The sequence below is a fragment of the Peromyscus eremicus genome, chromosome X (assembly GCF_949786415.1).
Source record: "Peromyscus eremicus chromosome X, PerEre_H2_v1, whole genome shotgun sequence".
In the NCBI taxonomy this organism is placed as follows: Eukaryota; Metazoa; Chordata; class Mammalia; order Rodentia; family Cricetidae; genus Peromyscus; species Peromyscus eremicus.
In genome coordinates, this window is record NC_081439.1 from 123,790,662 (window position 1) to 123,804,069 (window position 13,408).

At 41.2% G+C, this 13,408-nt stretch overlaps 1 protein-coding gene across 1 annotated transcript; it reads left to right on the forward strand.

Moving 5' to 3' along the window:
* The first annotated feature begins 9,883 nt into the window (after positions 1-9,883).
* Positions 9,884-12,424, forward strand: Slitrk2 (SLIT and NTRK like family member 2). The gene has a single exon (XM_059251388.1). It carries the CDS (start codon positions 9,884-9,886, stop codon positions 12,422-12,424), a length of 2,541 nt encoding a protein of 846 aa, XP_059107371.1.
* The last annotated feature ends 984 nt before the right edge of the window (positions 12,425-13,408 follow it).

Sequence of the window (13,408 nt, forward strand, 5' to 3'; positions counted from 1 at the left end):
TATAGACAAATCCTGTGGTTCCCTCACAATAGATATATTTAGGACATCAAAGTTTAAGTCTGCAGACAGATGCAAAAGTTATAGGATATGCCTTAGGGACTTTACCATTGCCTTAGAGGTGACCTCAGGAATAATAATAGCAATAATCAGATGAACAGAGCTATATGCTAGGTGTCATTGTAATGTTACTTAGGGACTTCCTGAAGCATAATGGAGGGGGAAAATGGAACTAACATTATGTCCAAACAATAATTAATCAGGGTTCAAGGTTAAAAAATCCATTTTCTCTTCACTGATTTATAGTAGTGGTTGAATAGTGCATCCAATGCTTATTTGGAAATGATTTTATTTTCATTCTTGCTCTCACCTCACTTTTGCATTCACAATTTTTAAAGCATACTTCATTTTGTGCAAATCACAATTTTGTGGTAGATCTGCAGCATATCATCTCCACCATTTTTTTAATATTGATAGACTAGTCCTTTTCACAAATGAAGATATTTTTAAAAATCAGAAATATGTAATGCAAATCCTTAGTAGCTGCTCTTCTGGCTGTAACTCTTTAGAACTAGGCATCTAGCATACAGACATTTTTTAATCTTCTAGCAAAGTCAGCATTAAACTCTCTACCATAGCGCATATTTTATCATACATTTATACTAGCTAAATATAAATACATAAATAAAATCAAGAGAACTTAGTACATAAACCCAATAGCACTATACCATTCCAATAAAGTGCAATGTCAAACCCAATAAATTTGGTTTCCTCCTGAACATATTAGGTTATAACTCCATACCAAAATAAAATATCCAGTTGCAGTAAGATTAATAGTCTAGACTGTGTCAGGATAAATGAAATATATCCTTATTGCTGCCCTATGTCTTATGTGTACAATCTGTGGCATTTGATATGCATATTTACTTACAAGCTCAATAAGCTTAAACACTGTTCTTGCCAATGAATCACTGGACTCAATAACAGGAAGATCTAGAATCCTCAGGGAATGGGAGCCATCATAGGTGGTACTTGATATAATTGATCAAGCACTATAAATTCTTCCATAACTTTTTACCACATGTATTTCTTTTCTCCCTTCTGCCTCTATTGCCCATTTTTCTCTTTTCTGTCCCAATTTCCTTTCTTTCCTGCCCAATCTAGTGAGTTAGCATTTTCAAAGTATGAGATAGAATCTATTAGTCACCTCTGAAATCAATTCAGTAGAATATTTCTGGCTATGAAATTTTTGTTTTAGACTATGACTACCAAGGGTTATGATACACATTTCTTCCTGAGGAACAGCATCAGTTTGTGTCACCTGCCTCCACTTACAAGTCTTAGAGTACAAGAAGCTAAAGAGTGTAGTTGATGGGGGAATGTCTTTCTATACGCTGCAATAATGTGTTGCTCTGATTGGTTGATAAATAAAGCCACTTTGCCTATGGCAAGGCAGCTTAGTGGCAGGTGGGAAATTCAAAGGGAGAGACAGGAAGAAGTGGGGGGAGAGACGCCAGCAAGCCACCCAAGGATCAACATGAAATAGGACGCAGGTAAATCCATGGAACATGTGGCAATACATAGATTAATAGTTATGGGCTAATTTAAATATACAGCTAGCTAGCAAGAAGCTTGAGCTATGACCATGCAGTTATAATTAATATAAGCCTCTGTGTGTTTACTTGGGGGATGCAAATGGGAGAGATTTGTCCTGACCGTCAGCAGGCGGGGACACAAGAAATCTTCCAGCTACATGTAGTATGAAAGAAAACACACTACCAGGCATTCTACGATCTTGCTCTTACTGCGTCATTAAGTAATAATGTTAATCATGATGAAGTTGAGCAATTGCAGTTTATACTTACTGCATTAGTTACTTTTCTCAGTGTGGTGACAAAACATCTGACCAAAGCAATTTCAGGGAGGGAAGGCTTAATTTGACTTACACTTTTAAGGGATAAAGTCCATCATGACAAGGGAAATCATGCCAGGAGGAGAAGGAGGAAGCTGGTTAGTTTGCATTTAATGATAAGAAGCAGAGAGATATAAGTACTGATAGCCATCTCTTTTTCTCTTTTATTATTCACTCTAGGAGTCTAGGCCTCAGAATGGAGTCACTCACTATTAGAGAGGGTCTCCTTACTATAAATAACCTCATCTAAAAATTCCCTTATAGAAAAGGCCAGAGATTTGTCTCCTAGATAACTCTAGATTTTGTCCATTTCACATTATTTCCCATCATACATGTATAGTTATTTTGAAAAAAAGTGGAAAATGAAATGAAGTTTTTGTTTGAATGGTTAGCATTATATAACAATAACAGGAATCACAAGTTTTTCTAATTCTGATTCCTTTCTTACTAAAATCATTAGATTTTGTTAAATTTCTTCACTTTAGGGAGTGAGTTTAGGAATTCCTCATTGAAAGTTTCCCTGAATTTATGTGTAGCACCTGGAAATGATTAAGAGTATTATATGCATCCTGTCTTGATATCATACAGATGGTATCAATAGTTTTATACATGGAGAAACTGAAAGAGGTACAGAACTTCCTATGGATCCATGATGAAGAAGTAATGAGGTGGGAAGTGAGCCCAGATCTTTGAGTTAAAGTACTTAGACATGTGCTTAATTAAAAGAAAAACTGCTTTGGGTGCTGGCACACTATTCAAAAAAGACAAAACCCATGCCAAAATAATTAGAATAATTGAACTGAGTTTTTAAAACATCTATACTTTCAAAAAAAATCAGAAACCAAAGTCTAAAATAACCTTTAAATTTTAATCACTGGTATTAAGGGCATGTCCTCTTTATGTCACATTCCTTTATTTAGTAATTTGTCTGTCCTTTGGAGCTCTTTTGTAAATGTTTGCTTCAAGGGAATAGTTTTCTCTGAAAAAGCAGTAATCTGTCTTAGAATTCATACTCTTCTTTCATTCTGTTTGTTTACCCAATGCTTTCTGGGTCTAGTGGAAAAGATGGAGAAATAACATTCTCAGGTGAACTATGTACCACACAGTAACTTGTTAGCATTTGAATATCTTAGAAACATGCTTTTTATCCATCGTAGATGAAATTTCTGTTTTTTTTCTAATACTCTTAAATTTATAAAAGGAGAGGCAAAATTTCATTTTATCTCCCCATTTTCTCACTTGATTTGCAAACAAGGATCTCTAATCTTTTAGTAAAACAAACCATACAATAGGGAGAAAAGCACACAAACATCAAGATACATTCACATTGCTTCTATATAGAAGCATTGATAATAACGTCATTTGTATTAGTAAAAGCACATGTATATCCATGTATATTTTGTATTCCATTTTACTTAGAAACTTTCCACTAAAACAGAAACTTTTTAGAAAAGTCAGTATAAAGTAGCTTTTAAATAAATTGGTACACTTAATTTTTTTTCACATGCTTCAATATCTCTTCTACTATTATTATTTGTACAACAACTCACAAAATTTGGTATTGCTCATCATTTAGTGTGTATGTGCACATTCAGAGCACACTTCAAAATGCTACCCATCTACTTGAAAATTTTCTACTGACAAAAAGTATAGTATATTCTTTTTAATTTTACCTTACTGTCACTGTGGTCCCATGTGGAAAGGCAGGTTGTTAAATGATTTCTGAAGGCTGGTAAGCATGTGAGAGTTGCTTACAAGGCTAATTAAAATAGATGCACTTCATCCATTACTTAGGCTTGCTAGATCCAAACAAATATAAGTTTGTTTTTTTATTACGGGTACTATGTACTTCTCTAAATTTGCAGACTAGTTACAGCTTGTTTGCCTGCTTGCTTGCATGTGTGTGTGTGTGCGTGCATGTGTGTGTGTGTGTATGTGTGTGTGTGTTACCTTTAACTAGAGACACATCACCCTTCTCAGAATACTCTCCCTTTTCTCTGATGGACTGTCTCATTATTTTTACATCTGAATGGTCTCTTAGCTTAACATTTTGTAGTTGTTTACAGCACCCATTAAATAACTACAAGAAAGAGAGTAAGACAGAAAAGTAACAAAATAACTGCCCTCAATAATAATACAATGTGCACCTACTGCCACTACAACCTTTAGCAAATACCACATTGAAATTTATATATATATATATATATATATATATATATATATATATATATATATACAAGCATAGCATTTAAAAGAGGAATGTGTCCATGTAGCTGAAAACAGCATGTCCACATGCTATGTTCAAAAATATGTAATTCCAAAATTGCTTATATGAATGACATGGAAATTTCAAAATAAACTTTCTTAAAATTGGAATAAGAGGAACATTAATGATCCTTAGATCCAAGAGATAAAATTAGACAATTTGAACTATTACTAAAGTAAATTTTACCTGTTCACAATATAAGATTATCAGTAGTATTCTTTTTTGAAAGCCCAGCATAGTCTTCTTAGGCAACCATTATAAAAAGAAAGTCAAAAAGAAGAGAAAGGAAAAAGCACAAAAGAATTCCAAGAGGCAAGAGTTGGAAGTCAGTGCTGTGTGAACCTGGTTTAAATGTACGGGCAATAACCTTGAAAGCAGATTAACCTTAAAGCAGATTCATTAGCTTCATAGCTAGCTTTTGCTCTAATATTGCACCTCTCTCCTGGCATAATTTTCTAATTTTGACTTATTTTTCTGCTGTTCCCTACCAACTGTCTGGATATTCTGACAGACTCTGAGAGAGTATATGAAAAAGTCAAGAAGCTATGGGGCCATCTCTTCTAGGATGAGGTGGTCACTGTTTTGGTACCGGAAAATTAACTCCATATTCTTTGATTAGAGGAAGCAATTGCAACTTTATCCAGAATGCTCTGGGAGAATTGAGAAGCGGCTGCAAGGAAGGTGGGTCTACAGGGAAACTGTGGTGTTCCTTGTAAAATCCTCACCACCTTCTTGAACTATACTGACTCTTTGAACGAGTGTCTTCCTTTAATAGAATCAGTCCAGACTACTAATAAAGAGAAGGAAGAAATGAGAGGGGGGGGGAAGCAAAGGAGAGGGCAAGAAAGAGGGCTGTGACAACCTCCTGAAGCATAAAAATAATCACTGTTAAGGTTGGTCTGGAACAGTGCTAAGTCTTGCTTTTGTTCAAACATTTGCAGGAGTTTTCCTGAGCACTATGTAATATTAAAATATGTTGTTTTCCAGCCTGGGAGGAGATCCTTAAATATATGCAAGCAAACTCCAGTGATTGGGTGTTTACTAGTTAAGGGAGGCAGCAGCTAAGTGTCCAACTCAGATTACTCACCGCTTTTTTACTTGTCCATAACTTCCACTGAGAAGTCTTAGGGTCTCCTCAGATATGGTATCAAGCAAGTGTCATTCTTATTTCACTTGCAGCACAAGGTAGAAGCTGCAAGAGCTGGGCAGAGTTCCAGTAAAGAGGGGCCGACAGGCAAGAGCGGTGCTCTGCAGAGCTTGTCAGAGAATTGGAGCAGGCTCCTTTGTGGGCTGGTACTCCCTCCTGAGTGCACAGCAGGGACATTTGATCTGCAGGGTGATTGATAAGTGCAGGAGAGGGGCAGCCATCCTTTTCTCCCTCCCTCTTCTCTACTCTCTCCTTCCCTCCCTCCTTCCTGCCAGAAGCGCGGCTGTGTGGAGAGCAGCTCCAGCAAGGATCTGCCTGTCCTAGGGTGGGGGTGGAGGGCCACCGCCTGCTCTTCTCGCTGCTCTGCCACTGCACAGCCAGCCCAACCGTACCCAGGGAGTGCTGGCTCCTGAGCCTCTCAGAGTCGCCAATGCTGCGGGAGCCTCCGCGGAAGATCAAGGCAGCGCACTCTGCTCTCGGTAAGTTCAGAACACTCGGGAATGCTGTGGCAAGGCGACCCATGAGCAAGATTACTTTGGCCCAAAAGTGGGAAGGACCATGGAGTGGCTAGGCTCTACCCACCGTGGTCAGCCTTTGTGAATCATCCTCTTCCCTGGGTACCCTGTTGTTTTTTGCCCCTGACCTTTTGCGGGTGTGGTAGGGATCCAGGAGTCTCATAGGCAGGTGACCATCGCTGCTGCAAGGGATGACCCATGCAAGATCTTCTGCTAGTAACATGCTCCATTCACTTGCAGTGCCCAAGCCCCACGGCAAGGGCAGAATAAGTGGCCTTGGGGGTGGGGGGGCCGCGAGGTCACGCTCTCTCTGACATCAAGATGTTAGCCACTAGGATGTATGAAAGATAGGGCTACTCTAGGGGCTGGTGTGTAGTCCCTTTCCTTGCAAAGGGGAACTCCCTTAGAGCCTGGGTGTCACCAGAAGAGAGAATAGCATGGGTCAGACAGGAGGCTGGAGAAGAAGGCTGCCTGGCCTGCTGGACTTCTAAGCTGGTTCTGGCCATAAGGATTGCAGGGATGAAGGTGAGCTCTGTGTTGCATCCTGGCCCCTCCATGATCTGTGGAAAAAGCTTGGGCGACCTGAGTCCAGCTCTAGCTGGTTAGTGACAAAGGAGGATGAGGCAGTGGAGTATGCATTTCAACTTCCTTCTCTTCAAAGAAGAGAACAAGCATTTTGCTTACTTAAGCATCTGCCCCTTCTGCTCTTGGATTTCCCAGTTCACCCCAACCTTTCCAGCTCCTTAAAAGCCCATCATTTTTAGTGCTTCTTAGAGATACACTGGACCAAATGAAACTTACTTAAAAGTGTCCATTGGGTTTGAAGCTCATTTACTTCCAGAAACAATCATGTTTCTGAAAGTGGCTCAGATACATGCAGAAGATACAGTGGCAGAGTAAATTGACTCTTGCAGAAAGGGAACCATGGAATGAAAACCAGGCACCTCAGGGTCCTTGGTATGGCTCACCACAGCTAGATTACCACCAGATTTCTTTTATTGTGTAATTGGTAAGAATTTCAAGACACTCCAAATCCCTCTCCTCTCCTCTTTCTTCCGCTCCCCTCTTCTCTCCTCTCTTCCCCTCTCCCCCTCTCCTCTCTTTCTCTTTCATTTCTAGCAAAACAATCCTGGTCTTCAAAGAGTCTATACAGCATTATCTATGTCTTGAGGATTTTACTGTATTTGAAAACTAAAACTAGTGATATTTATTATAGCAGTAAAATTGAGCACATTCCTGTAAAATGCCCCACTAAGTTTAGGTATGCAATTCTCTAATTCATATTAAGCAGTATTGGGCTCTGAAGAATACACTGTTACTCGGAATCCCTCAGTTCTGTTTCTAATTTTAGTTTCTTGAAGTTAACTAAGTCAGCAGGTCACCTTGTCAAGGAAGGTACTGATCTGTAAAATAATCCTGGTTTGTTAGGTTTTGTACAGCTTTTACATTAGCTTTTATGTCAGTGAAATATCAACCAAATTAGTAAATGTTTGTTAAATGAAAGGCTGAGTGAATAAATCATATCTCCCTAGGAACAATATTTAGAAATACATAGAAAAGTTTCCCTTTCTTATGAAAGGAGCCTAATTTTGCTCATAAGGAATCACTCTGCCTGAATGTAATGATCCACCTTCAATAGAATGGGAGGCTATCCACAACTGCATTCCCCACTCCCAGGACTGTTATGCTAGCCCCATGGTTGCCCTATGGCCCAGGGAAGGAAAATTAAGGTCCCAGAGTGAATAAATCTTGCTAAAGGCCAAAGAGCATGAAGAGGGATCTTGAAGCATAGTCAAAGGCTTTTCCTGAAAGGAGGAAGAGGGAAGACAGAAAGCCACACAGAACGGGGCAGGAGATCACAGTGCCACAGGTGGCCTTATTGCCAAAGTTTATAAACTACCCCAATCATTCTCAGGGATGAACTTGTATACGCTACACTCTTAAGACTTTCACTTAATAGGGAGACAAAAGGAGTAAAACAGGTGGATTTCCATCCTCAGATCATTTATTTTGCCTGTGCCATTGCCTACCTTACATTCTGGCTAGGTAATGAGACTCTGGGTGAACGCTGCAGCAGATCTGAAGAGGCAGAGAAAGAAAAGTGAATTGTTTTGTGGAACAGACACATTTAATCAGTCCCTTTCATCACTGTTATTCTGGGTCCCAGCTCATGATTTCTTTTACCCCTTTCTTCATCAGGAGTCAGTTCTCTGGCCCTGCATTCTTCCCTGCTTTTTGGTTTTGGTTTTGATGTTTGTTTGTTTTGTTTTTTGTGGGAGGGTGGGGTAGGGGTTCCCTGTCTCGGCAGCCTAGAGGGCTCAACAACTCTTGCCTTGGCTCCCACTCCTAGCTGAGTCTCAGCCTGGCAATACTTTTCTGACACCCACTCCACTTTCCTCCAGGCAAAAAGCACACGTTTAAGCTTCATTATCTGGCTAAGTATAAACCTCAGGGGGAGAAGCATTTTATTTTTGTTTGGCTCAGTCTGTCAGTTAACGTTGAGCTAGCTGGCTTTCCAGAGTCCAGGCAAATAGCTGTTTGGATGGTCACCACCAAGAATGTAATTCCCTAAGCACTGAAACAGAGCTCTGTATGTAAAGTATTGATCCCCTAGGAGAACTCTTCTCACTCCTCCTACACAGACACACTAGAGCAGGAACACTCCCCTTTGCACCAAAAGCATCTCAGCTAGCAGTCTGTCTAGCTGGCATCAATCCTGTAGCAAGAGGTACCACACACACACATTTAAGTTCCTGGGCAGGTCTGGATCCTGCCTTGGGAATTGGCATGAGATCAGTCTTAATGGTCAGGTCACTGTCCTTATGCAATATGTAGGCAAGGAAGGGCACGTGAAAGAGATCACTCAGACTGGTTTGGATCAGGAGAGTTTCAGTAAGGCCACCACTAACCAGAGCTGGGCTGCCTGCTTGAGAAACAAACTCCTGTTCAGAAGGAGCTTCTCTTGCCGCCAGCCTGGCTGGAGATAGACTAATTCTGAAACAACTGATGCAGCTGGGAATTGAGCTGTGCAAAGCCACTCACTGGGAAGGGAAGCGTCTGCCCCACCCTCCCCCACCAAGCGCCCTGGATATTCTGCCCACATTCCTCTCTCCCGTGACGTGACGTCACCCCTAGTCCTGTCCTGGGGAGCCTGCAAAACCTCTCAAATTCAAACTGCTAGACACACTGCTGCTGCTGCTGCCACTGGACTGAAAGCGCGCGCCCAGGCTCCACTGTGGCAACCGCGGAAGCTACCCTGTCCACAAGACCTCCCTATGCAACCACATCCCTGGTTCCCTGCAGCGCAGCAGCTCCTTTTTGCTCCAATCCTCCTCTTCCTCTCTGGCTGTCAGCGGGTTTCTGCGCACCCGCCCTCCATCAAATTAAATCAAGCAACAAAAAGCAGAGCAGCCCCCTGCAAGCGGCATCTCCTTTTACTTTGCTCTCCCTCTCTTCCCGAAGATGCTAAACTACTGGTGGACTGAAGAGGAGGGGAGTCCTACCTTCTGATGTGTGAGTACCCCCAACCCAGAGCTATCTTTGCCCTCCCATTCTATTCCCTCCTCCAGTCCCCTGACTCTTAATTTTCCCACCCCCCTCTTTTAATGCAGTTTAAAAATAAAAGTAAAGCAATTTCTGCTGCAAGCCCAAAACGGGCAATCTGCCTGAGATTTCTTCAAAATACCCCAGGGGAAGAGGAGATGGGCCGGATTTAGTAGGACAACTGGATTGATTACTAATGACTCTGTGGCTGGCTGTGACCCACCAGGAAATCAGGTGCAAGCATGTGTGTTCCAGGACTTGTTGTGTGGGTGGGCTTGGGGGAGTGGGTAGATAAAAAGAGTAGAAACTGCCTTGAAATACGCAATGATTTCATTCTTCCTTGCTACCCACCCCCTCACTCTTCCCCCTCCCACCTGCCTCCTAGCTTTGCCATTTTAATGGAGCTTCCTTGTTTCTTTCTTCCCCGCATCCTGCTTTCTTCCCCTGTCCCTTACTCAAGGTTTGCCTGTAGGTACCTGAGCTGACATCGAAGGTGCCTAAAGATGCTGAGCAGCATTTGGTTCCTCAGTGTGTTAACCGTGGCTGGGATCTTACAGATAGAGAGCCGCAAAACTGCCAAAGACATTTGCAAGATCCGTTGCCTGTGCGAAGAGAAGGAAAATGTACTGAATATTAACTGTGAAAACAAAGGATTTACAACTGTCAGCTTGCTCCAACCTCCCCAGTATCGCATCTATCAGCTGTTTCTCAACGGAAACCTCTTGACCAGACTGTATCCAAACGAATTTGTCAATTACTCAAATGCAGTGACTCTTCATCTAGGTAACAATGGGTTGCAGGAGATCCGACCTGGGGCATTTAGCGGTCTGAAGACTCTGAAGAGACTGCACCTCAATAACAACAAACTGGAGATATTGAGAGAGGACACTTTTCTAGGCCTAGAGAGTCTGGAGTACCTCCAAGCTGATTACAATTACATCAGCACCATTGAGGCAGGGGCATTTAGCAAACTGAATAAGCTCAAAGTGCTCATCTTGAATGACAACCTTTTGCTGTCTCTGCCTAGTAATGTGTTTCGGTTTGTCCTGCTAACTCACTTAGACCTGAGGGGAAACAGGTTGAAAGTAATGCCTTTTGCTGGTGTCCTTGAACATATTGGAGGAATCATGGAAATTCAGCTGGAAGAAAACCCATGGAATTGCACCTGTGACCTACTTCCTCTCAAGGCATGGCTGGACACCATTACTGTTTTTGTGGGGGAGATTGTCTGTGAAACTCCTTTCAGGTTACATGGGAAAGATGTGACCCAACTGACCAGACAAGACCTCTGTCCCAGAAAAAGTGCAAGTGGTGATTCTAGTCAGAGGAGCAGTCATTCAGACACTCATGTCCAAAGGCTGTCCCCCACAGTGAATCCTGCTCTTAATCCAACCAAGGCCCCAAAAGCAAGCCGGCCACCCAAAATGAGAAATCGTCCAACTCCACGAGTGACTGTGTCAAAAGACCGGCAGAGCTTTGGCCCGATCATGGTGTACCAGACCAAGTCCCCTGTGGCCCTCACCTGTCCCAGCAGCTGTGTGTGTACCTCTCAGAGCTCAGACAATGGTTTAAATGTTAACTGCCAAGAAAGGAAGTTCACTAACATCTCTGACCTGCAGCCCAAACCTACTAGTCCAAAGAAACTCTACCTAACAGGCAACTATCTCCAAACAATATATAAGAATGACCTCTTAGAATACAGTTCACTGGATTTATTGCATTTAGGAAACAACAGAATTGCAGTCATTCAGGAAGGTGCCTTTACAAACCTGACCAGTTTACGCAGACTTTATCTAAATGGCAATTACCTTGAAGTGCTGTATCCTTCTATGTTTGATGGACTGCAGAGCTTGCAATATCTCTATTTAGAGTATAATGTCATTAAGGAGATTAAGCCACTGACCTTTGATGCTTTAATTAACCTCCAGCTCCTGTTTCTGAATAACAACCTGCTGCGGTCCTTACCTGATAATATATTTGGGGGCACAGCCCTCACCAGGCTGAATCTGAGAAACAATCATTTTTCACACCTGCCTGTGAAAGGGGTTCTGGATCAGCTTCCTGCTTTTGTTCAGATAGATCTTCAAGAGAACCCATGGGACTGTACCTGTGACATCATGGGGCTAAAGGACTGGACTGAACATGCCAATTCTCCTGTCATCATCAATGAGGTGACTTGTGAATCTCCCGCTAAGCATGCAGGGGAGATACTGAAATTCCTGGGAAGGGAGGCTATTTGTCCAGATAATCCTAACTTGTCTGATGGGACAATTTTATCAATGAATCACAACACAGACACACCTAATTCCCTTAGTGTGTCTCCTAGTTCTTACCCTGAACTACACACTGAAGTTCCACTTTCTGTCTTAATTTTAGGATTGCTTGTTGTTTTTATCCTGTCTGTCTGTTTTGGGGCGGGGTTATTCGTCTTTGTTTTGAAACGTCGAAAGGGAGTGCCAACTGTTCCCAGGAGTGCCAACAATTTAGATGTAAGTTCTTTCCAGTTACAATATGGGTCTTACAATACCGAAACAAATGATAAAGCTGATGGTCATGTCTATAATTACATTCCCCCACCTGTGGGTCAGATGTGCCAAAACCCCATCTACATGCAAAAAGAAGGAGACCCAGTAGCCTATTACAGAAACCTGCAGGACTTCAGCTATAGCAACCTGGAGGAGAAAAAAGAAGAGCCAGCAACACTTGCTTACACAATAAGTGCCACTGAGTTGCTAGAAAAGCAGGCCATACCAAGAGAGCCTGAGCTGCTGTATCAGAATATTGCTGAGCGAGTTAAGGAACTCCCCAGTGCAGGCCTAGTCCACTATAACTTTTGTACCTTACCTAAAAGGCAGTTTGCCCCTTCATATGAATCTCGACGCCAAAACCAAGACAGAATCAATAAAACCGTTTTATATGGGACTCCCAGAAAATGCTTTGCGGGGCAGTCAAAGCCAGACCACCCTTTACTGCAAGCTAAGCCACAATCAGAACCAGACTACCTCGAAGTTCTGGAAAAACAAACTGCAATCAGTCAGCTGTGAAGGGAAATCATTTACTACCCTATAGCATCAAAGGATATGCTCCAAACTGTTGGAAGCACTGCATTTGCTTTTGTTGTGTCCTCCCTTCCCCAGTGCTAATGGGAGACTGAAAGTGGTTGGGAAAAGTGGTGAAACAATGATATTCCTTTAAATTATTTTTCTCTTGATCTCCCACCTCCACCCACACTTTTTAGGAACCATCAGTGAACATGAATGTTTCTACATTGCATTTTTTCATGTATATTATTTAGGTTTTGTTTCTGTTTTCTTTCTTTTTTTTTTTCCCAGTGTGGGAGTAGAAAGAAACGGTAGTGAATGAAGGAATAGTAAGTAAAGTTTTCAAATGAGAATATTTTGTAGAAGATCTCCAAAGATCTTTTGGGACTGCAACTTCTTTTGTAAATAATGATCTATGTTATTGTCATCTTCAGTTACCAAGTATAGGCCTGGGCATCGCTACTTTGTGTTAAAGTGCCTTTGCACTTAAGTATATTACTTAAATGTTGCTTTTAGCTTTGAAAATTAAAAGTATTTTAATGTGTTGTATTTTTAAAATCGAAATCAATGTAAAATAGACCTATGTGTCAGCTATATTAAGCCAACGTACAGTTTGCTTGAGTTATAGAAACCAGCCTGTCATCAGATGATTCTAGCTTAGGACATTATAGACTTAAATGTAAAGTATTTCCTTTCTTTGGGGTTTGTTATAAGTGATTTTATTTAAGTCAAGAAAGGGGATTTAACAGTGGACTAGAGGTAATAAGCCACCTCTCTTGGGATTAGCAATTCATTAATAAAATATATTTAACCCAATATCAGAGTGAATTGAACAATTAATGCCCTTCTGTAAATCATTATTTTACACTAACATGGTCAATGTTTTAGATTATTTTCCTAATTAAGAGTACATTACACAATTGTAGTATATTTTTTCTGCATCAAATTAGATATTTTTATATATTTAAAGGAAAATCTGTATTTCTA